We start from the raw sequence: 21,906 nt of genomic DNA, 5'->3' as shown, positions 1-21,906 counted from the left end.
GTGATTTAATGTTTTTTTTATTTTTGTTTTTTTTGCTTTGTTGGTGCCTCAAACCCCACCAACGTTTTCCTTACCGTTGCGCATTTTATCCGATACCCTTTAACCCCCCCCCCCCCCCCCCCCCCCTTTTTTTTTTTTCTCTCTTTATTTCTTTCCTGTTTGCTTCCTTTTTTTTTATTTTCCCTTTTCCTTCCGACACATCTAAGTATTTAGACTCTAACTCCAACTCCGCGTCTAACTATATTATGTCTAAATAAATAAATAATATAGGAATCAACGAACTCCTTTTCCCCTCTTCTTTCTGTCAAGCTGAGCTGAAATGAACCATACTGAACTGAACTGAATAGATAGATCCAATAGTCGCATAGCAGCCCAGACAACCGAATTAGACACCACCTCCCCCCCTTTTTTTCTCTTCTCTTCTCCTCTCCTCGCCGTTTCCTAACTGCTACCACAACTACGTCCACCCGTTCGCCGCTACACCACACCACATCACCTCGCCTCACCGGGTATCCTTCATCCCCGAACGTCCAGGCGTCGAACCCCCCGACGCGCGAGAAGAATCATTGCTGCTACCACCGCTGCCGCCGCCGCCGCGGTGCGACTTCTTACGCGCGGACTGCGGCTGCGGAGGCTCCTCGAAACCGCATAGCATGCGGATGTAGCGGAGCCGGGTGGCTGGTATACTCTACATGTATTTGTTCGTTTTAGTAAAGGATAGGTGTATATATATAGTAGGTGTTAGGAGTAGGAGTAATGGGAGAAGACAAAAACAAAGAAAGACGTTGGATACTAGGAGATAGAGCTAGAGTATAAGAGTGAAAAAACGTGGGGAGAACAAAGAAAAAGGGGGAAGAGGGAGAGAGAGAGAGAAAGAGAAATACCTCGTTATCTCGTTGCGCAGCCATCATCAGAAGTTCGGGGCTATCCAGGACCTGGGAAGCGACGCGGCGGCGCTCGGTCATGGAGAAGGACTCGTCCTTGCCGCTGGAAGATTATGGGAACTGCCGTGTCAGTATTCCTTGCCTCTGTATAGCAGACATACGTACGTTAGGTAGTTCTTGGGGTGACATATAATAACAACAAAACATACAAGACTTGTATGCCATTGGTACAGGAAAAGGGGGGAGGGGAGTATATTGGTTAGGTGTGAGTAAGTAAAAAAGGGGGGAGAAGAGGGAGAAGGGGGCGTAAGACATACCCGCCGGCGCGGTGCTTCCTAGTCCCCTCGGGAGTCCAGTTGCTGCTGGCGTCGGACGACTCGTACGGGTCCTTGCCTCGCGCCTGGCGGTCCCGCATGTCGGCCGTGAACTCGTCGTCCGTCATCGTCGCCGTCCCCGCGGCTCCTGCCACGCCCACGCCCACGCCCACGCCTACAGCCATACCGACGCCTACCGCTCCGCCGGGGGTGAAGCTGCCGGTAGGAACGTGGTAGTTGCTCATGATTATAGTAATTATTATAATTATTATTACTTTAGGTATTGTTGTTGTTGATGTGCGTTCTGTTCTTCTCCTCTCAAGGATGGCGTGAAGGTTGTCGTCGGTCAGTAGAATACCTATCTACCTCCTACCTACTTATAGTATACCTAGGTAGGTATTACGTATAACGTATAAGAGAGTTTGATCCAATGATTACGGTTTTGTGGGGTGAAAGGGTTAAGGTTTAATGATTGTCGATTTGATTGATGGATGGATGGATTAGGATGAATGCACTGTTAATGCGTGTGTATGAGTGTGAATGTGTGCAAAGTACAAAGTACCTAACGTTGTAATGTAGGTAAGACGGGACGTACATAATCCAGATGGAGGTCCATACCTAGGTATGTACAATAAATACATAGTAAGAGGTACCTCAGCCGGCCCAGCTGGTAAAGAACACCTAGGCTGCTAGGGGTAGGAGGTAGAGACCTCACTGCTCAGTAATCAGGTAGTGTAGGTAGTGTAGGTACCATGTAGCGAGTTGGCCCCGGCGTCAATGTTAGGTTAGTTACATTACCTCACGTTACCTTCTATGTAAAAAATAGTAATAAGGCACAGATAATGTAGTACCTAGGTACCTAATGTAAAGCTCCTTCCCGCGGTACCGGGTACGGGCTGCGGGCTTAGTGTGGGGGCAGGGGGGCAGGTTGACGTACATAGGTTAGGTTAGGTACCTACATAAGTAATTTGGTACTTGAAAAAAAAAAAAAGAAAAGAAAAAAAGAAAAAACGAAGTATCTAGCCGCGGGGTAACCTGAGTAAGGTAACAGATCTGATCTTGGATTTGATAAGAAGCCGAGTGGTACGTAAATAGAATTTACCTAACCTAGCGTACATAATGCTAGCATGTATCTACGTACCCTCATCCCTTAACCATTCTCATCTCACTTCTTCAACCTTGGAAACAACCTTGGAAATATTTACACATTCAACTACCTATTCTAGTTACCTCTCTTAGACCCATAACGAACGTTTCAGGAACAATAAACCCCTGGCTTTCTCATCTCGGCCTCTGTCGAACCAAAAAAAAAAAAAATAACTGAACACGGGACCAGATGAACTCCTTAGTCGCGCCTCATTATGCGCACCAATCGGCGACCCCCGCGGACCAGATTCTCCCGAATGGCACAACTCTCCCCGTACCCGCTCCGGTCGACGGTGGACCCTGATACGAGAGGGGAGAGGAGCGTAGCGGAGGGCACCCTAATGCTATATGAACAACAAGTGAGCCCGGACTGATGATAGTATTTGCTCTCAAGTCCATTCCCCTATACCACCCATCCTTCAGGCTTGAGATTATAATAAGGGAAACGGAAGTAACTTAATAGACTTATTCTAAGCCAAGCCATAATAATAATAATGACCACCTTCACCAAGATCACGGGAGATGAGACTCCCCTCATCGAGGTGGATGCGGCTAAGCGCCTGTCTAAGATAGATCCCATGATATATGGTGGTTTTACCGAGTAAGAGACACATCTAACCCTAGGTACTCTTGATATATATGCCTATATATATATATATTATCCAAGACAGTACAGCTAGCTAACAGCACAAAAAAAAACTAAGGCACATGGGCCGATGCATCTACGGAGGTATCTACGATCCGTCTAACCCGCTATCCGACGAGGACGGCTTCCGGACGGACGTGCTCTCGGCGCTGCGGGAGCTCGACATCCCCGTGGTACGGTACCCCGGCGGCAACTTCGTCGCGACGTACCACTGGCAGGACGGGGTCGGCCCGCGCGACAAGCGGCCCTCGCGCCCGGAGCTCGCGTGGCTGGGCACGGAGACGAACCAGTTCGGCACCGACGACTTCATGCGCTGGCTCGACAAGCTCTCGGCCGGCAAGCCGCGGCGCGTCGAGCCCTACCTCTGCCTCAACATGGGCACCGGCACGCTCGACGAGGCCCTCGCCTGGGTCGAGTACTGCAACGGCACCCGCGACACCCACTACGCCAACCTGCGCCGCGCCAACGGCCACCCCGAGCCCTACCGCGTCCGCTACTGGGCCCTCGGCAACGAGGTCTGGGGCCCCTGGCAGGTCGAGCAGATGACCAAGGAGGACTACGCCAAGAAGGCCGCCCAGTGGGCCAAGGCCCTGCGCCTGCTCGACCCCGCCATCCGCCTCGTCCTCTGCGGCCAGGACGGCCAGAGCTCCTGGGACCACCACGTCCTGCGCGAGTGCGTCGGCTGCGTCGACATGCACAGCATCCACGTCTACACCGCGTCCGCCGACCACCTGCGCAACGCGACCGCCCCGCTGGCCGCCGAGCGCGCCATCCAGATCACCGCGTCGCTCGTCGACCTCGCGCGCATCGAGAACAAGATCCCGCCCGCCAAGCCCCCGACCAAGATCTGCTTCGACGAGTGGAACGTCTGGGACCCGGAGCGCGCGCCCGGCGACCGGGGCGCCGAGGAGCAGTACACGCTGTCCGACGCCCTGGCCGTCGGCGTCTGGCTCAACGTGTTCGTCCGCCAGAGCCGGTACCTCGGCATGGCGAACATCGCCCAGACCGTCAACGTCATCAGCCCGCTCGTCACGACCGAGCGCGGCCTCGTCCGCCAGTCCACCTGGTGGCCGCTGCTGCTCTTCAGCAGGTACATGCGCGGCTGGACCGTTGCGACGCACGTGCGGTCCGGCGCCTACGAGGGGGAGACGACGCCGGCTTGGCTCCAAGGCACGCTGGGCGAGGCGGGCGCGCCTTGGCTCGACGTTAGTGCCGCCCTTGGTGACGACGGCTACGTGAATCTAGCCGTTGTCAACATCAGCGAGACGGAAGACTTCGCTGTCCAGCTAAAAGGGGTTGGGACCGACGTGACTGTGTACACTGTGTCTGGAGCACAGGTTAGTTCTACGAATAAAGAAGGCAAGGAAGAGGTCAGCTTGTCGGAAGGGAAATGGGACGGTCAAGGGAAATATAAGTTTGCAAAGCACACGTTCACATTATTAAGATGGAAGTCATAAAGCTTAGCTTAGCTTGGCTTCTGCTTCAAACGATACAATAAAAATTATCTGATGACTCTCGCAGTTCGTACGCCAACATGGTTTGGATGTGGATGACAGGTGCATTTGCTTATACAAAAAGGACAACCCGTTGGCTTATGTGTACTTGAGAAAAATGCCTCGCCCCAATGCTCCTAGCTATATGATAGTAACGCCCCGCCGCCTCCGAGATAGCCAGACATGCCGATCCGATACCCAGGAGTCGTCTCGTCGTCTTTTGTCATGACAGTTCCCACAGTAGCTTTTATGACACTTATCGCGACGATTCGCTTCACAGCCCATAATTTCCGTCCTTGGTTTCCTAGATTTCTTCGAATCGTCACTAGCGGGTGTCAATACCTTGCGGTACTAGATCACAAGTCCTACGGTTTCGTGGGAGCTAGATAATGCGCTCAACAATGCTGTCATGATACTGGTGCCTTAAGTAGCTAATTTTGCTACCGGCGACCAGCTGAAGGGCCTTTAGCCGATAAACATACCGCAACACGCTATGATAATGGCTATCATCTCAGCAACGACTGGGATGTAGCGTAGCCCTTTGCGCCTGTTAATGGAAAGCAACAGAAATACGACTGTGGTCTATCATCGGAAGTTGATAATTGCGAGCTTGTTTTTTTGTTAGCCTGGGTCTGAACAAATTGGATAGCGCAACTTACCCGGTTATTGACTCCATATGCAAGTTTATGGCCTGTGGCATCCCACTCCAAGCAGTGTTCATCCTCTTTTTCTGAATCGGGATTATTTCGTGGGCTTAGCCAGATAGGATGGGATGCTCGACTCCAACATGCTCGAGGAATACTGCAGTCGCCGACCTTCCAAATCAAAATCTTCTCAGCCGTAGCTACCGCAATAAATGCACCATCGGGTGTAAAAGCCATCGAAACTATGGGCGATTCCATAGTCATGGAGCATTTCGGCTTCCCATCGAGAGCTAAGGCGTTGCATATTAGAATAGCGCCATCCTCGCCACCGGAAGCCAAGAGCCGCTCGTCAGCCGGTGGTGTTTGCTGCAAGGGCTGCCAAAGCAACGCCGTGACCGCATCATAATGTGCTGCTATCTCGCGTCGCTTACCTTTGCTATCCCAGATCTGACAGTTCACCTGTCAGTAAAGTAAAAGCGGTCCGATTTCGATTAGAGAAAGTACTTACGTCGACAAAGCCTTTCTCTCCACAAGTAGCCACCAGCGAAGTTTTCGGATCAAATTGAACATGAGTTAAGGCATCATTTTCGCGAGTGTCGAACTTCCGGATTTCGGTAATTTCCCCATCACCGCACCTTAACGCCATTAATAAATCACCACCACCAATTAAAAACTCGGTCTCGCTAATCCATGCAGCATCCAGTGGGTCCGAATCAAGGTCGTGTCGTGGCAGGGAATATGTCAGGGTATTAGACGACGAAGCATGGTATATAGTTATTAATGCACCTTCATTGTCCGGCGCAATAGCTAAGATAGCACCATTATTAGGATTCCAGCGCATTTTAAAGACGGGAGGTTCGGCAACCTCAAAGCGTTGTAGATGGGAGCCTTCATGACTCCAGAGGTCAATTCGAGCCCTCGATTCCGAATCTGTAGCGATAGCAATGGTAGTTCCGTCCAAATTCCAGGCCATGGAGGTGACGGTAGCCGTAGACTTGATATCGTCTTCAACAAGAGAATGGAAACTTGGAGCGACGCCATTCACGTGACCATTGGATGCAGGGTCGGTTGTGGCTCCACGAGAAACGTTCCAGATGCGGGCTAGCGCATCGGTTCCAGCAGCCGCCAAGATGGTGGGATCTCGGGGATGCCACTGACAATGCAGTAGCACAGGCGCGTTCTCGCCATTCATTCTTGCCAACGCCGTGGTTGGCGAAGATGTTGGCGCATCGTCGTGACCAGAGCCCAGGGGGATAAATGTGGTTTCAGTTGTCAGTTCTTGTACTTTATCGACCTGTGTGCCTTGGTCAGGGCCGTCGGTTCGGGGAGTTGGCGTTGGCGCCTGTTCGCCTTCTTGGGGGGAAGGGTAAGCATGGTTGTCGTTCTGCCCCCCGTCAAGTTCCATTGGAGTTGTGGCTGCATCCACCCCATTTTCGTACCCATTACTCAGTCTTGGTCGCTTAGCCGGAGAACCATTCAGAAGCGCCGTTTGTGATTGCCTTTCAATTTGGCGTTTTCGGGTATTTTCTGCATCAACGCCGGACGTAGTTGTCGGTGCTGCTTCCGTTTCTGCTTCTCCTTCGTCATCCTGATCCATTTCCTCCGTTTGTTGCTGTGACTCCTGTTCCTGCTGGTGAAGCGGTGGACCTGGAAGTAGTGGACCAAAAATACCTAGTTGCATCGCCTCGGCCACTGCCGCCGCAGCGGCACCACGGGATAACTACGCAGAAGAAACCTGTCAGTGCCCATTTGACCGGATTTCTGGGCGAGATTAGAGCAAAAAATTCATGTTTTTTTTTAGACTCCCATCAACAACCCGCGTTAGAGATTTGTTTCGCGCAGTGCACATCTCATAGAAAATAGCCACGGCGAATTTAATTTTTGCATCGACATACCTGTTGCGACTGTGCATGCTCTCTTTCTAACGAGTTATACAGCAGACCCTTGTTTATGACATTGACTAGTGCATGACTTTTGACATGTTGCGCGAAATCTAGCTGTCGGTGAGGTTCCTCGACGTGCCACTCCTTTTGGAACTTGACGGCTGTCTCTCGATAATCTGTAACCTCAGGTTAATTTGACTGCGGCCGTCCATAGCAACGTCATCGCTGTGCGTACACACACGCGCGCGCATCATCGCATAGCTCAAGGATGCGTCAAGATGCGTGGGCGTGGGCATGCGCAGCGACGTTATGAGAAACACGTACTGCCTTCTATTAAATATCTGCGATTTCATGTCAATGACCCGGTAGAAAGCGACGGCACAGGAGTAACGGGGGTACGGGGAAAAGACACAAGGCATTTTGGTGTGTGAAGAAAACCGGAGATACCTAAGTGAGAAAAAAAAAAACATACCTCCAAATCAAGAAATTGACTCGGTCTGAGTCTAAATACTCCTTCATGATCACAAACGAGGAGCTATATGAATGGGTGTGATGTTAGAATACTAATAGATAGAACAGCGAGTGTCCGTATACTGGGATAAGCGGTATTTTGATCTCTTTCTCATGAGGATGGTGAAGGAAAGAAGACAACGAGATTTTGGCTGTCAGGCCTTGAACGATTGAGATGCATCCACGGGCAGGGGCCAAGCTACTGTGGTACTGTCTTCCTGGTAGATCCACTCCAAATCCATCTTAGTACGGAGTGCTTAAGTATTGTACATGCCCTACACGCCGTTGCCAGTTGGGGGGGGCAGCCTAGGTAGGTACAGCCTACCTCTTTTCCTTACCTTTCAACGGTACAATACCTTCGGTACCTACAGGGTATGTATTGTACCAATAAATCTAACCCAACTTTGCATGATTAAAAACAACCTTTAGGAAGTACCTACCTCTATTAGACCCTATTTAACGGTACGTACTAAAAGGTAAGTACCTAGGTACAATACAGACGGCAACCGACTTGAGGATACCTACCTAACCTACCTAGATGATAGAACAAGAGAGATTTATTACATTTATTATCCAGCTGAAAAAAAATCGACCAACGAAAAACAGCTCGCACGTTTAACTCAGCTCTCAGCTAATTTGCCTACCCATTTCGTAACAGTATTACGGGGTTGAGAGAGATGAATGGGAAATATCTCGACTTGCAAGGGGTCTGTTTTCGGGGCGACTTTGATTGTACAGTGTAGGGCTGTTGCTTCGCTGCAAGATTTTAAATACCTAGGACCCCATTTTACCATGCGAATGATGTGAATGACTCTCCATCAAATTGCATTGCATTGTCGAATGGCTCTGCTACCTACTGCATACTCAGATACCTACTATGCATCGCTTAAATAGAAAACCTTGTCCGAATCATGTTCGGCGTCTTAGCCTTTTTTTTTTTTTATTTTTATTTTTTTTTATCATACAGTATGTCTCAGTATCATTATTTTTTACATCTTGTTGATGATCCACGCGGTACCTAGGCAGTAGGGCGTTTTTCCTGGCGCTGCAGGTTGTTTTTCTGTCGGGTTGGAGGGAGGGATGAGGCATGGAGAGAGAGGCTAGACCCTATTCTGCTAGGGAGACAAGACGGCTTAGCCTATGAGGTAGTTTTCCTTTGAACAATGGAAACGACAGCGAAACTCCAGACGACAGACAGGGTTTGTCATTTTATTAATCCGTCATCCTGGCTTGGCTAGCTTGGCTGGGGTACTCCCGGAAATTCGCAATCGGAAAGGATCTAAAAAACTGAGATCGGTTGTGTTTGGTCACGAGAGAAATACGTAGGAAAATATAGCTGCATTAGCTATGATTTCTAGTTTATGGTACAGATGAATAGATCCAGTGACCGTTATCAAACCCAAAGTTTATCTATCTGTATTTCGAGCGTATACTGTATAAGTAGAAAAGGAGTTCGAATTCGGCGGCCGCTAGAGCTGAGGAGAATACGTACCAGAGAAAGTGGTAGCGTAGCGTACCAAGCTTAGGCGAAGAAACAGATGATCTTTCTAAGACTTTGCCATCCGACTAGCGAATCACCTTAGCCGCTTGAGGCTTAGTGCATTGAAAATAGCATTGTGCCTCTCCCGGCATCACCAACAACCCCTACTATACTACCTACCTACTATGTATGTATGTATGTAGTACAACAATAATGTACGATTGTACCTACTTTGCAGCTCTAGATACTTACCAAACATGTAGTAAATATGCAACGACGCTAAAAGTTGAAGATTGCCCTAACTACCTGAGGTAGCGCGAACGATAGAAGAGAAGGAAGAGAGGAGAAGAGAGAACCTATTCCCGAGGTCTGTTTATTTTACGGTTTACATAGGCACTACATACTACTTTACCATGATCGCGAAACCTCCGACAACAACATCTGTAACCCGAAATAATCCGTACATAAGACCTTATTAACTAGATTATGGAGTTGTAAACCCATGTACGTACGCTTAGGTATGCATGTGCCTGCACTAAGACGAGGAGGACGTGTAATCTATGGGTTCCACGAGTTACACATCATCGGCTTTTATCAGTCGAAACCATTTCGAACCTTGCCTCCCCTGCAGAAAATTCGTGGCCCTAAAGACCGGGGCTAACATAATATATCTTAGGTACTTGGTACTTTGTTCAGGTCGCAGCGGATGGATGGATGATTGATTTGGTGCGAATGTGAAGTATAGAAATGTTAGAAATTTTTATACAAAGGTCTATCTAAACCTAGGTACTTAAAGTAGATTAACAATGCTTGTTTGAAGCCTTTTGTTTCGTATCGTGCTGAGATGAGATAATTGTTTCCATGTACATCCGCGGTACCTGACCGGAGGGAAGGAGCGGCACATCCGTAAAGGTTAATTTTGATGTTTTCTTTTTTCTTTTTTTTCCATTTAAAGCACAGGGCAATCCAAAGGCTTGGCTGCTTGGCTGGCTACCTCAGGGAGAGGTGGTGGTAACATCCTAGCCTGAGGACTTCAACGTTATGTAAGATGTACATGGAAGATGTACATAACATATCATGTCAGTACCTAGGTACATACATACGCTACTATGTAATACCAGCTTACCAAATCTGTGGCTGACGGTAAACGCATTGGCCACATCAGCCGTTGGCCAAACTTAACCTCGTAAGGTGAATGTGCGGCTTCAACGCGATCCCGAAAAACCGACATCTCTCAAACTTTACCTCAAAGTTCAAAGCCCAATACGCCAACCTCGCCGCCATGCCTCCGCGACTAAACATCCCACCTGTTACCCGCGTGGTACTAGTGGTCTTGCTCTTGCAGTCCGTTCTAAGTGCTGCCGTGCGCTACCGCCAGTGGTCTGCGCATTCCGAGATCGTCGTCGAATGGCTGACCCTCATACCTCAGCTGTCGCTCTTCTATCCCTGGACGTTTCTGACGGCTACTCTGGTTGAAAATAACATTTTCACCTTAGCCATCGCTGGTCTGACCCTTTACCATGGCGGTAGATATTTGGAAAGAGCTTGGTCTTCGAGGGAATTTGCTAAATTCCTGCTCGTGGCATCCCTAATACCCAATACCTTAACTTTCTTGGTTCTTGTCACATTATTTACTATCACTCGTAATGAGAGATGGACGTAAGTCCTGCATTCTTTCTAGATATCCTCAGTTCTAGCTACGTGTAGCTCGGAGTGCTAACGAATAAACATTTAGGCTGACTACTATTGCTGGCACGATACCCCTCCAAATCTCGTTTCTTGTTGCTTTTAGCCAACTCGTCCCCGCGCATACCGTCACCCTTTTCCGAGGCGTTCTATCTTTGCGTGTACCGAAATTCCCTCTCATCTACATCTGCATTGTCGCCGTGCTATCTATAACTCCGTTGCTTACCAGCGCTTCCTTGTTTCTATCCATCTTTGGTCTCCTTGCTAGTTGGACGTACTTACGATTCTATAAGACCATCTTCCCGGATCTCGATTCTTCACAACCGACGTCCCTACGTGGCGATGCAAGCGAGACGTTTGCTTTTGCCGAATTCTTCCCTGGTCCGGTGAAGCCGTTTGTTGCCGCGATTACCGAACCGATTTTCAACCTGTTAGTAGCAATGAGGATATGTACGCCTTTCTCGCAGGTCGATATTTCCGCTGCGCAAGGCAGTAACTTCATACAGCGCAGTGGTCATGGAGGCGTTAGGGCCGAAGCTGAAAGGCGGAGAGCCTTAGCTCTCAAGGTACTTGACCAACGTCTCCATGCTGCCACTGCAGGACCCAGCGGTGGCTCCCGAAGCCAATCACAGCCTCCTAACCAACCAGGTGGCCCGGGAGCGCACACGCATCAGCAGCCGAACGCTCAAGCGGTGATGACATCACAGCCGACGGCCGTGTTGGGAGAAACGAACTATAATCCTGATCATGATCATTCCGATAAGAGCGACTCTTAGGACGTTTGGTATTCTGCGGGGGCTGGTGTGGGCTTCCAGTATTTGGATCTCAGAGCACCCTTTGCCTTATGTCCGAATACGCGTGTATTTCTACCTTGGGAGCACTTGCGAGCTCGGAGTCGGCATTAGAAGATGAGGTATATGGGTTTTAAGCTTTTGACGGGTGGAACATCCTCAATCAAGTAATGTCAAAGTTTCGGCTACTGCGACGTTCACATATGAGTCGGATAGCTGCAGCATTTAGGTCTGATTGCTCTTCTACAAACAGCGGTTGATATTCCCGTTTGGTTTATGTTGAGGACCGCAGAGTGGGCTTAACACGCAGCATTATATGTCAATTCTACCATAGATATAATATCAGCACTGCTTAACGTTTGGATAGTACAGCATGGAATTACATACTATACTGTCCACACAGCTGATTTTACCTATATTCACCTGTCGTTGACAAGCGTATGCCGTGGTGTAACGTTCAGTGGTATACGGTATCACACTTACACTTACGAAGTCTACCATGATCATTGCTTTACAGGGAGTCAAAGAATAATAGACAAAGAGAAAGGGAGCAGCTGGAGGTATATACCTACCTAACTAGGTAATGTATATGACGTTTGTACACTAGCTAGTATACTAGGTATTAGTTGTCTTTGATCTAGTTATATAGTACCTACCGATAGTACCTACCGGTACCATGTATATAAGCCGTTGACACTAAGGGGAAGGGAATAACCGTCGAACAATGTTTAGCTTACATTTTTAATCAGGGCTTTGCCGAAGCCATGTCTTATATCTAGCCCGTTAAACCCATGATACTGGGAGAAAGAGGTGGGTTTAGGTACCTACTTACTTCATCTTAGGTAGGTAGTCAAACATTTTTGGTTATTTTGTACTCCTCGTTTGGTAATTCTCGTGTGTATGAGATATATTTATCGTATACCTATACCTACCTAATCTATATCCTGTGTCAACATTTTTATATTTACGCGTACCACCACACCATAAGATAACCGTTAACGATTACCTTTAGGTACCTATTGAGTTCAGAAGGACTACCTAGGTACGGATTACTCTCGACTTAGTACCTAAGTGATGCCGTTTGAATACGTAGTACTCACCTGAGCTAAGCCTAATCTAGGCCTAGTTAATCTAATTCGTCTATATACGGAATGTCTTAAACCCCGGCGCAAAAAGCTTAATAAAGGTTAACACTAATGTGGCTTTTTGAGATGTGGCATTTGTGGTATTTGTGGCTTATCTAGATCATTGAATTGAACATGGAACATGACATAGCTTGTCCTCGGGGTTCAATGGTTGCACCAGGAGTGGATCTCGAAAAGAGTGGGTCTACTCGGTGGCTTATGCCGTACGTCAATTTGGGGAAACCTCAAACAGGTACACATCAACTTTACATCCTTGGACACTGACACCCCTTGGGCATTTGTCTCATCATAATCGGTTTCCACTGCATCTGAGTACAACCGGATCGGCTGAGTACATGTGCACACGTATCGCTCGAGTGTGAGTCGCACCGGACACTACCTATCCCCGAAGCCATTCAGGCCCGTTACATGTGACTTTTGGACGAGTGTGTAAATCGGCAAATCTCACACCTTTATTTTTTTTATTTTTCATTAACTAACGAGTTACTATTTCTTTTTATTTTTCTTTTCTTTTCTATTCTTTCCTCTTCTCTTCTCTTCTCCTCGGGAGCTAACGTTTGTACACATACACGCAGAACATTGTAATGAAGCAATTTAAGTACTTACGCTTGTCCTTCAAAACGTTTCGATTCGTGTAAGCCCCTGTACACTCCGAAAAATCCTATCATTCTTCTTCACTTGCTGTCCGCCTCCGCCTCCTCCTCCTCCTCCTTTCCTTAGGTAGCCAGCTGTGCTAGCGGAACTAGGGACAGCCCTCTTCTTCCCGCGTCCACCTTGCCCAACCCACGACTTTTACATAGTACTAAAACAAGACGGCCCTGTTTCAACCCGCCTTCCTCCTCCTCTTCCTCCTTAGCAAGCAAATGCTGCAAACCCACCTAACCTAACGTTGACATATCTGCTTGTTCCGTATAGTTCGTGGTCAACATTTTTTTTTTAAAAAAAAGTTCGCTTGGTCTTGCCGGTTGGTAAGCGTCGTTTCATCAAATCGTTGGCTGGGTAAGTATGTAGGTTTTTGCAAAGTTGTAATATAGACCACGGTCTGTGGAGTTGCATGTTGCAGGGAATACAAGCGCCAAATGCGGTAAGAGATTTGGTGAGGGTTTCTCTGTCTAGCTGATGATGCGGCGAAGAAACCATCCCGTATCCGTACTTCTCTCGCCCAAAGCAAGATATAAACGAGGCGGGAAATGCATTCATTCATATGCTAAAATGGCGGGGGTCATATACTCCATTTTCCAGCTGCGATATACTTACCTGGTGAGTAGGCAGGTATGTACTAGGTATATACCTAGGTATGCAGCATTTGGTCCTTGGACGATCGGCTTGGGCGATCGGCTTTGCTTGTTCGCTTGTTTTAATACTGGGTCCCGTCCCGAAATAAATCGCTGCCGCCCATCGTCAGCCCGCTGAGCGGTGATGATGAAAAGGCGCTTACAGATACATACAGATTATGTACGTACACATTTACACATCGGGGCTAGGTAACCTACCTATCTACCTACTTCGGTACGTGACTTATATCCGGAGGTGTGCCAGGCAAGCCCAGGTGTGCCTAGGCGACGCAGGACAAGTACGTACCATGTGAGTTTTAAAGTGCACCATCATCATCACCATCATTACTAGACCGCCGGGGCCCCGATGCAGGCAGGCAGGACGGTTAAGCCAGGGTTGACAGCTCCATTCACACGGGTGGTAGGGTGATCTGTATCTGGAGGTGTGGCACGTCAACCGTACGGACCGCTGCTATCTTGGCGAATAATAGCCCACGCAACAAACGGCTGCATATGCAGCACACATATCTAGCGGCTTCGTACCTTTGTACTCTTCATTCCACTGGCCTCATCTGGCTATCTGGCTATCTGGCTGAGCTAATAATAAAAAAGGGTTGGACCGAAATACGGTATTGAACCCGCATATGTAAGGTATATAATATACTACCTAGGTAGGTAGGCATGTATGGATGTATTGTACATAAATGGGCAATGGGAAAAGTCACACCGGCTACTACACACGCCCCCTTCGACATGTTCTCCCTCCCCTTCTCCCACTCTTTTTATTAACTTACCTCTCTTTTTTTCCTGGGGCGCTTCGAACTAACTTGCCCATTGTGCAACCGTTGCCGCAGTCTTCTCCGTTCACTCCCTCTCGATTGATAGATCCCAACACCCACTCCGTGGACACTTATGCCGGGCAATCACATATTGCATGCGTTATGTACCTACTGCTGTGCAGGTTGCGGGAGAAAGCTTCCTCTTAAATGCCTGGCGATGGCGATCACACATGTAGTGATCAGCCAACCGGCCATCTTCCAAATGATCAATCAATCTAAGTAGATTATCGAAAAGGCGACATTCTTATAACTTCCCGACTCATGAACCCCATAAATAATCCTATGGAAGGGGGACATTACTAAACCCCACTCCCCCGACTTGCTTTTCGAAAAAAACAAAAAAAGCCGCGGCGTGGCTGCGTGGGTAGCGTGTTGGACTATGTAATAAGAGACGGTACTCAGGTACACGTGATGATTTCATAGCAGGCTTTGAAACATTGGCTCTGATAGGATCGACTTACCGTTGCTTGATGTAGCAGTAATACCTGAATAGGTAAGTAGGAAGCTTAAGGCGGAGCAGGGCAGCAGGGTCAACGTCGATGAGGAAAAGCCCGAGGTGATGAAACAAATAGAGTAGATTTAGTAAGGTTGTGCGGTTGAAGGGATTCTTCGGGAGGGCGCTATGACAAAGTAAGTAATAAGCCCCAAACAGCTCTTTTTTTTTTCTTTTTTTTTTGAAGGTCACGAACAGATTCCAGCCCCCTTCTCGTCATGACACGTGGGCTTCCTAGAAACGAATTAGCGCTCATAGCTACACTACCTTAACAGGAATGGTTATCATTCCTATTACCTATCATTGTTATTATTATTATTATTTTCCCCACCTCAAATCTGGAAGAACGAAAAAAATAAAAATAAAAATAAAAATTGGTGCCACATTGTCGGTGTTTCTTCACCCTCGATCTTCGGGAGATGACGAGATTGGTCGCTTGGCTATTTCCACCTCATTTCCCTGCTGACACAATCCAGTAACAAAAAGTCCATAATACCCTCACAAGCTTTTGTCTATTTTTTTCTTTCGTTTTTCTTTCAACGATGCTACCATCCACGGTCATATAAAGTCATCCATATCAATGGCGCGTCTTCGGTTCTTGGTCTTATCGATGATACGATATAAGCTCAGGGACGGGGTGGTTTGGATGAGCTTCTGCATGATTTGCAGTAACGAAAACTCGGCAATGGAGAGTTACATGATGTGTTGGTGACCCACTGTCTCGAGTTGACCAATGTTGTTAAAACTACGTCTGTCCGACGACAGGTTCGAAGATATGGGTTCGAAGTGCGGATCCTTAACGTTAAATGGCCACTACCTGACCTTTGCAATGGCCACTCCTTTTCTAAACCAATCCGTGCTCGTAATAATATAAATACCAATGGGCGAATGACTCCAGTCCACTCCAATCCAGTCCAGTGTCAGAATGGTGCGGGCGAGTGCGTGGTTGTGGCCTGTATGTTTGACAAGTGTCAAGCCAAAACGTCGGAATTGTTGTTAAGACACGGCTTTAGCTGTCTTGGGTAATTCGATCCTGTGCGTCAAGCCTTTCTCATGAGATTGGCTTCGATGAGGATAAATACTCCGATAGAAAGATAAGCGTTCCTTGGAAAAAAAAAGATTAAAAAAATTAAATTGATTTGAGGTCCCCTTGGGTTTCCTCCTCGTTCTGCGACGTAACTACCTAAAGTGTAGGATGTTATACCTCATGTAGGTAGGTACCTAGGTTGGTACCTAGGTACATGGTATTACGTGAGGTTAAGTAGTACGCAATACTTAAGGATTGCCCCATTGCTCAGGTGCTCAGGTGCGGGTCTACCACTATGTATGTTACGTACTACAATATGTAAGTTACAATGTAGGTTAACTGGTCCCATACATGTTGGTCCTTACCTACATAGGACCTAGGTACCTACATTACTAGGTACATACCTAATGTACGAAGTACTTCGTACATAACATGGGACATGAGATGGAGGGTGTGCGGTTCAAATGCCAAGCCGCAATATGACCCATTCACACACCCGCCCTTTCTCAAACCCTGTACCTTGCCTTTCCAAGCAACCCTCCTCTCTGGGGCTCGCCCATGCCAAGCGGCAAGGTAAGAGCGAATCCGTCCGAGCCGCTACCACCGGCGATTGTCCAAATTTGTAGGAGTTTCGGAACTTTGCCCGCTCCATCACCTAGGTTTCCACAAGGTAACTGATTTGTACCCTTCCCCTTCTTCCTTGCAGGAACCATCATTGCAGAGTTTGGTTTCAATCAGGGTCAGAGTGTACCCTCTACTTTATAGCCGCTTTTCTAGCCGCCCGTTATCTCGGACAATATTCAATAAATCTTTGCACCAAACATCACAACAGTGGAGACTTGAAAGGGTTGAAAAAAAAGGGTATTGCGACTTGATTTCAGCAAAGATTGGTAAACTTTGTAAGGAAGATATTCTAACACATAAGGAGAATGACGACGCATACTCCGCGGACGTACTAAATGTGGAAGAGTAAAAAAAAAGTAAATAAAGAAAATGGAAAAATAAAGTGTGCTTATCTTAACAGCGAAAAATACCTAACCTAATAATAATAAGTGTGGAGTGCTATTGCGTACATAATTTGGCATGTTTCCTACATAAACCAGCATACTTTGACGGACTCGAATTGCATTTCTCCTAAATATTGATAAGCTAGGTTAGCAAAGTATAAAGGCACATGCTTAATAGTTAATGTATATACTTAGTACAAAGCAGATGCACTGCCGTATCTATAATGTATACGATAACCGAGCATCGTCCAACTCACGATAAGTATTGAAAAATACTACCTAAATGATGACAACCAAACTGTGTGAGATGTGTATGTAGATAGTGTATATATTTAGGGTGCGAAGGAGTAATAAGGGTCCAACTTTAGCTGAGAAAAGGTGAAGGAAAAAGTATTGGGAACTTTGGGGCTGGAATAAAAGAAGAGTGGACTTCGTATTACATGCACGTCTTAGCTGGCCCACTTATACTACTGTGTACATTGCGGTTACTTAACCTAGATGACTTCCAGGTCTAGGAACACTCGTTCCTTGCCCCACATATTACTCCCATGCTAGTTCTATCTACCTAAATATTGCAGGTGCTATCGTGGGTTAGGGTAGCTGCTGTCCGTCGAAATCCTCCTTAGGCCTTCTCCCAACTCTTCTCTTCTTCCCGCCTACCGTCCAGCCTCTCCACCGCTTATTCTCCCCTCCCCTAAGCAAAATAACGCCATCAAGACAAAGATCGAGCCTCATATTCCGCACTTTCTTCTATTCTATCACGACCATTAAATTTCTCGCTTGTAGACGTTGTTCCCGCTTAGTTGCGACCCGGGCAATATTATACTGCTTGGTACTTAGCGGCTGGTATTAAGCGCTTTTTTTTTTTCTGCCCGCATCAAATCTTTATTTACCACCTTGCGATCGTGGAATCTTCAGAACAACTCCACAGCCGCATAATCACCAGCGTCTTATCCGTCTTTTCCACGTCCCTTGCGCAACTACACCGCGAAGCTGTACTTCCCTTTCACGTATCTCGGTACTTGCATATTTGATGTACCTTTTCTTCGTATAACATCGTCGCAAACGACTTTCTTCGCATTCGTAAGACTTTAACTCAATTCCGTCTTCAACCGAAGCTGGAATACACCTAAGCGCCTCGGTGAGGCAGATTCTGCTGATAAGTCGAAATATCTATGGCGAATCACCACCCGTCGCCGCAAATGGCGATGCAAATTCAGCATCATGGCCCGCCAGTGCCTCCTCCTCCTCCCGGCCCAGCCCAAGGGAGTCAATGGGCACCGTCGCGCCATATCGTCGCTGTCAACGAAGCACTTTGGATGCAGATTGGTGAGTAAAATACCAAAGACTCATTGACCAGGTAACTAGACTAACAATCGATATAGGTAGTTTCTCGGAACTCCTCGGTAACTTAGACGAAGCTATGATCGCTTACGAGCACGCGTTGAACGCGAACCCAAACTCCATTCCTGCGATGAATGCAATCAGTTTGATCCTCAGGACGCGTGAAGATTTTCACAAGGCAGTCGAGTACTTGCAAGCCATACTTAAGATAGATGCAAACAATGGCGAAGTTTGGGGTAGCCTCGGTATACTCAACCTCATCTTATACACGCGTATATCCACTTAACTAACATTCTTCTTAGGGCACTGCTACCTAATGATGGATGACTTGCAGCAGGCGTATGCTGCTTATCAATCCGCTTTAGTTAATTTGCCCAACCCCAAAGTAAATACTTGCCTTAATCCCCATTATCCATTACTCAGCTGACATGCAACAGGAACCCAAGCTCTGGTATGGCATAGGTATTTTATATGACCGCTACGGCTCCCTTGATCATGCCGAGGAAGCTTTCTCGCAAGTCATGCAGATGCAACCGGATTTCGAGAAAGCCAATGAGATATATTTCCGCCTCGGTATAATCTATAAACAACAGTCGAAATATGGCCCTAGTTTAGAGGTATTGTCCATTGATTATCGCCTGTCCACTTAATTCTAACCCGTTACAGTGTTTTAAGTACATTGTGAACTCTCCGCCACCGCCGCTGACCGAAGAGGACATTTGGTTCCAAATTGGACATGTCCATGAACAACAGAAAGATGTAAGTTTTGTTCGATATATATCATTGGAGTATATGCTCATAAAAACATAGTACGATAGCGCAAAGGCTGCTTATATGCGGGTTCTTGAACGCGATCCCAACCATGCCAAGGTCCTCCAACAGTTGGGTTGGCTCCATCATCAGCAAAGCAGCAGTTTCCAGACCCAGGAACGAGCTATCGAATACTTGGAGAAATCTGTTGCTGCAGGTAGGTGCTAAGTAAATCTATAAGAGAAACTTGTGCATTTCTAACTCACACGTGGCAGATAACAACGACGCCCAAAGCTGGTACCTCCTTGGCCGATGTTACATGTCACAGCAGAAGTATCCCAAGGCATACGAAGCATATCAGCAAGCAGTGTATCGTGACGGGAGGAACCCCACATTCTGGTGCTCCATTGGTGTGCTCTACTACCAGATCAATCAGTACCGTGATGCTTTAGACGCATATTCTCGAGCGATAAGGCTGAACCCGTATATATCTGAAGTCTGGTATGATTTGGGTACTCTAGTAAGTCCTGTTTGCTATCCTCTATAAGTAGCATGTCTCTAACGAATATTTATAGTACGAGTCTTGCAATAACCAGATCAATGATGCTCTAGACGCCTACCAAAGGGCTGCCGAATTAGATCCCGCCAATCCACACATCAAGGCGAGACTGCAGCTTCTAAGGGCTGGCCAAACTCCAGGAAGCCTTCCCCAGGCCGTGCCCACCGACGTTCACCCCCAATCCTACGGAGCTCAGGGGCCGCAAGCACCTACCTGGACTGGCTCCGCGCCAATGCAGCAATCCGGACCTGGCCCTCACAGACCACCCCCAGGACCTGCCGCTGCTAATGGTTGGGGCCAAAGAACCAGTGATATCAACCCACCACAGCCACCTAACCCCTATGAGCAGCGCGAGCCCTTTCGTGGTCCGCCGCCTCCACTGCCAAGACAGCCCAGTCCCAGGCAGGAGATGAGGCAATACGGAGAGGCAAGCCGTCCGGGCCCAGCACCAATTCGAAGAGGTCCTTCTCCGGGTCCTCCCGCCCAATATGCACCGCCTCTACCAGGACCATCGCAGCAGCCTCCCCTACCTGCTCAGGGCCCGGCTAGAGTCAACAATCCCAATTATACTCCAGCACCTTCTTCAAACATGGGGCCCACGAATGGTCCGCCTAATGGTGGCCCGCCGCATTCCCTAATGACCTACCGCAACGGCTCCCCTCGCTCAGAACCAAGACACATGCATGATAACCGCATGCCGTCACCAAAATCGGCATATCCTCAGCACCAAGCTCCGTTCCCTCACCAACAAGAGCCTGGAATGCCGGGTAGCATGGAACCGGGGGCTCACCCAAAAGGAGCAATTGGGCCCGATATCCATCGGGATCACGATAGGCCGGCCTCCGTCGCGTCCAAGAGGTTGCGAGAGTGGGAAGATGAGCCCTCTATCAAAAAACCTGCCAATGAAGAGACTCGTGCTCGAATGGAAGATATACGCCACCGACGACAATCCACTCCGCCGCCGCCGCGGGATCCTTACCGTCGTTCCCCTGACGCCCACCGATTTGAAGAACAACGGCGCATAGAGGAGCAGCGACGGGTTGATGACCAGAGGCGGGTCGAAGAAATGCGACGGGTTGAAGAGCAGCGACACGCAGCTGAGAGTTACCACCCATCGGATGCCGCCCATCACCCGCCCACACATTCAATGCCAAACCATCTACCTCCTATGCAGCAAGGCCCGCCTCCTCCATTGCCAAGCTTAATTCATGACGGACCGCAGCCAAGTCCCGCCCCAAAAGATTACCCCCAAGATGAGCGGCAGAGACTAGACCACCCGCCTGCTCCTACTTCGTCGCAAATGAATGAACCAGAGCGTGCTGCGAGGAAAATGGATGTTGACGACGATTATGACGACAGCGGGGAAGAAGAGAAGAAGGTGGGAATTAATGGTGCGGCATCAGGGCCAGGCTCAACATCTGGAGAGCTGAAGAATACGACGCCGACGAGTGCTAGCATCAATGGAATAATGGGGCCTACGCCCAAAGCGGAGGGAAATGCTTAGGACTGGAAGGTGTCAGCAGTGAATGCTGAACTTCGATACATACCCTTTTCATTGTTCAGGATTATTTCGATGCTATGTATATCACTAGTGAAAGTTGGCGAACTGCCTTCTGTTAGATACTGGCAAGGCGACGAGAAGTCTGTCTATCGTTTCTAAACATTTGCTTATCAGTTCAATAAACTCAATATCACCTACCTGTTATAATATCTTTAGATCATGTGCAAATATCTATACAATGGTACCTAAGGTATTACATAGGTAGTATATTTAGTGTGACACGGGTAGCTAATTACCTAGGTATATTATGTACGTAGAGGGAAATTGTCTGTTTAGAACCTTGGAGGTTAGTAAAACCTGTTCCCCCTGCCACTCATGTAAGTACCTAGGTACCTAATGCTAGCCGCTTACTCTGTAGGTAGTGGATCAAGAAAAGCTCTCTCTAATAGCATGGTCCAAGCTTTAGGGTTCTTCTGCTTGTCGAATTCGG

The 21,906-nt window shown here is 48.0% G+C and overlaps 6 protein-coding genes across 6 annotated transcripts; 4 read left to right on the top strand and 2 right to left on the bottom strand.

Annotated features, from left to right (window-relative positions):
- Window positions 1–126: 126 nt before the first annotated feature.
- F4812DRAFT_413654 (uncharacterized protein) lies at window positions 127–2,151 on the bottom strand. Its single transcript, XM_047932815.1, has 3 exons — window positions 1,202–2,151; window positions 885–987; window positions 127–688 (listed from the first exon to the last, which is right to left on the bottom strand). The coding sequence occupies exons 1-3, from the start codon at window positions 1,441–1,443 to the stop codon at window positions 503–505; spliced, it is 531 nt and encodes a 176-aa protein (XP_047793665.1). The 5' UTR covers window positions 1,444–2,151; the 3' UTR covers window positions 127–502.
- A 156-nt stretch (window positions 2,152–2,307) lies between these two features.
- On the top strand, window positions 2,308–4,487 carry F4812DRAFT_413651 (glycoside hydrolase family 51 protein). Its single transcript, XM_047932814.1, has 2 exons — window positions 2,308–2,945; window positions 3,049–4,487. The coding sequence occupies exons 1-2, from the start codon at window positions 2,839–2,841 to the stop codon at window positions 4,445–4,447; spliced, it is 1,506 nt and encodes a 501-aa protein (XP_047793664.1). The 5' UTR covers window positions 2,308–2,838; the 3' UTR covers window positions 4,448–4,487.
- F4812DRAFT_413649 (WD40 repeat-like protein) lies at window positions 4,488–7,767 on the bottom strand. Its single transcript, XM_047932813.1, has 6 exons — window positions 7,483–7,767; window positions 7,335–7,351; window positions 7,023–7,186; window positions 5,636–6,847; window positions 5,143–5,574; window positions 4,488–5,092 (listed from the first exon to the last, which is right to left on the bottom strand). The coding sequence occupies exons 1-6, from the start codon at window positions 7,527–7,529 to the stop codon at window positions 5,069–5,071; spliced, it is 1,896 nt and encodes a 631-aa protein (XP_047793663.1). The 5' UTR covers window positions 7,530–7,767; the 3' UTR covers window positions 4,488–5,068.
- A 2,515-nt stretch (window positions 7,768–10,282) lies between these two features.
- On the top strand, window positions 10,283–11,462 carry F4812DRAFT_455457 (DUF1751-domain-containing protein; the record flags this gene model as incomplete). The annotated part of the gene is made up of 2 exons (XM_047936824.1): window positions 10,283–10,659; window positions 10,736–11,462. 2 exons carry the CDS (start codon window positions 10,283–10,285, stop codon window positions 11,460–11,462), a joined length of 1,104 nt encoding a protein of 367 aa, XP_047793662.1.
- Window positions 11,463–14,266: 2,804 nt separating this feature from the next.
- Window positions 14,267–15,429, top strand: F4812DRAFT_413642 (uncharacterized protein). Its single transcript, XM_047932812.1, has one exon. It carries the CDS (start codon window positions 14,601–14,603, stop codon window positions 14,880–14,882), a length of 282 nt encoding a protein of 93 aa, XP_047793661.1. The 5' UTR covers window positions 14,267–14,600; the 3' UTR covers window positions 14,883–15,429.
- Window positions 15,430–17,812: 2,383 nt separating this feature from the next.
- Window positions 17,813–21,736, top strand: F4812DRAFT_413641 (TPR-like protein). The gene is made up of 8 exons (XM_047932811.1): window positions 17,813–18,591; window positions 18,648–18,851; window positions 18,909–18,991; window positions 19,044–19,223; window positions 19,273–19,365; window positions 19,417–19,573; window positions 19,632–19,876; window positions 19,932–21,736. Exons 1-8 carry the CDS (start codon window positions 18,438–18,440, stop codon window positions 21,417–21,419), a joined length of 2,604 nt encoding a protein of 867 aa, XP_047793660.1. The 5' UTR covers window positions 17,813–18,437; the 3' UTR covers window positions 21,420–21,736.
- The last annotated feature ends 170 nt before the right edge of the window (window positions 21,737–21,906 follow it).

This window comes from Daldinia caldariorum (genome assembly GCF_022478825.1).
Source record: "Daldinia caldariorum strain CBS 122874 unplaced genomic scaffold F4812scaffold_2, whole genome shotgun sequence".
NCBI classification, from domain to species: Eukaryota; Fungi; Ascomycota; class Sordariomycetes; order Xylariales; family Hypoxylaceae; genus Daldinia; species Daldinia caldariorum.
The sequence above is the reverse complement of the archived record's forward strand: the minus strand, read 5'-3'. Positions and strand labels throughout refer to the sequence as shown.

Bases quoted from the DNA above. Each gene is read 5' to 3' on its own strand.
- F4812DRAFT_413654 (XM_047932815.1), bottom strand. From the start codon at position 1,443: ATGAGCAACTACCACGTTCCTACCGGCAGCTTCACCCCCGGCGGAGCG. The intron at 988-1,201 runs GTATGTCTTACG...ATAATCTTCCAG, and splicing joins AGGAAGCACCGCGCCGGCGG to CGGCAAGGACGAGTCCTTCT. The intron at 689-884 runs GTATTTCTCTTT...AAATACATGTAG, and splicing joins CTGCGCAACGAGATAACGAG to AGTATACCAGCCACCCGGCT.
- F4812DRAFT_413651 (XM_047932814.1), top strand. From the start codon at position 2,839: ATGACCACCTTCACCAAGATCACGGGAGATGAGACTCCCCTCATCGAG. The intron at 2,946-3,048 runs GTAAGAGACACA...AAAAAAACTAAG, and splicing joins ATATATGGTGGTTTTACCGA to GCACATGGGCCGATGCATCT.
- F4812DRAFT_413649 (XM_047932813.1), bottom strand. From the start codon at position 7,529: ATGAAGGAGTATTTAGACTCAGACCGAGTCAATTTCTTGATTTGGAG. The intron at 6,848-7,022 runs GTATGTCGATGC...TCTTCTGCGTAG, and splicing joins AGCATGCACAGTCGCAACAG to TTATCCCGTGGTGCCGCTGC. The intron at 5,575-5,635 runs GTAAGTACTTTC...GTGAACTGTCAG, and splicing joins GAGAGAAAGGCTTTGTCGAC to ATCTGGGATAGCAAAGGTAA.
- F4812DRAFT_413642 (XM_047932812.1), top strand. From the start codon at position 14,601: ATGGGCAATGGGAAAAGTCACACCGGCTACTACACACGCCCCCTTCGA.
- F4812DRAFT_413641 (XM_047932811.1), top strand. From the start codon at position 18,438: ATGGCGAATCACCACCCGTCGCCGCAAATGGCGATGCAAATTCAGCAT. The intron at 18,852-18,908 runs GTATACTCAACC...CATTCTTCTTAG, and splicing joins CGAAGTTTGGGGTAGCCTCG to GGCACTGCTACCTAATGATG. The intron at 18,992-19,043 runs GTAAATACTTGC...GACATGCAACAG, and splicing joins TTAATTTGCCCAACCCCAAA to GAACCCAAGCTCTGGTATGG.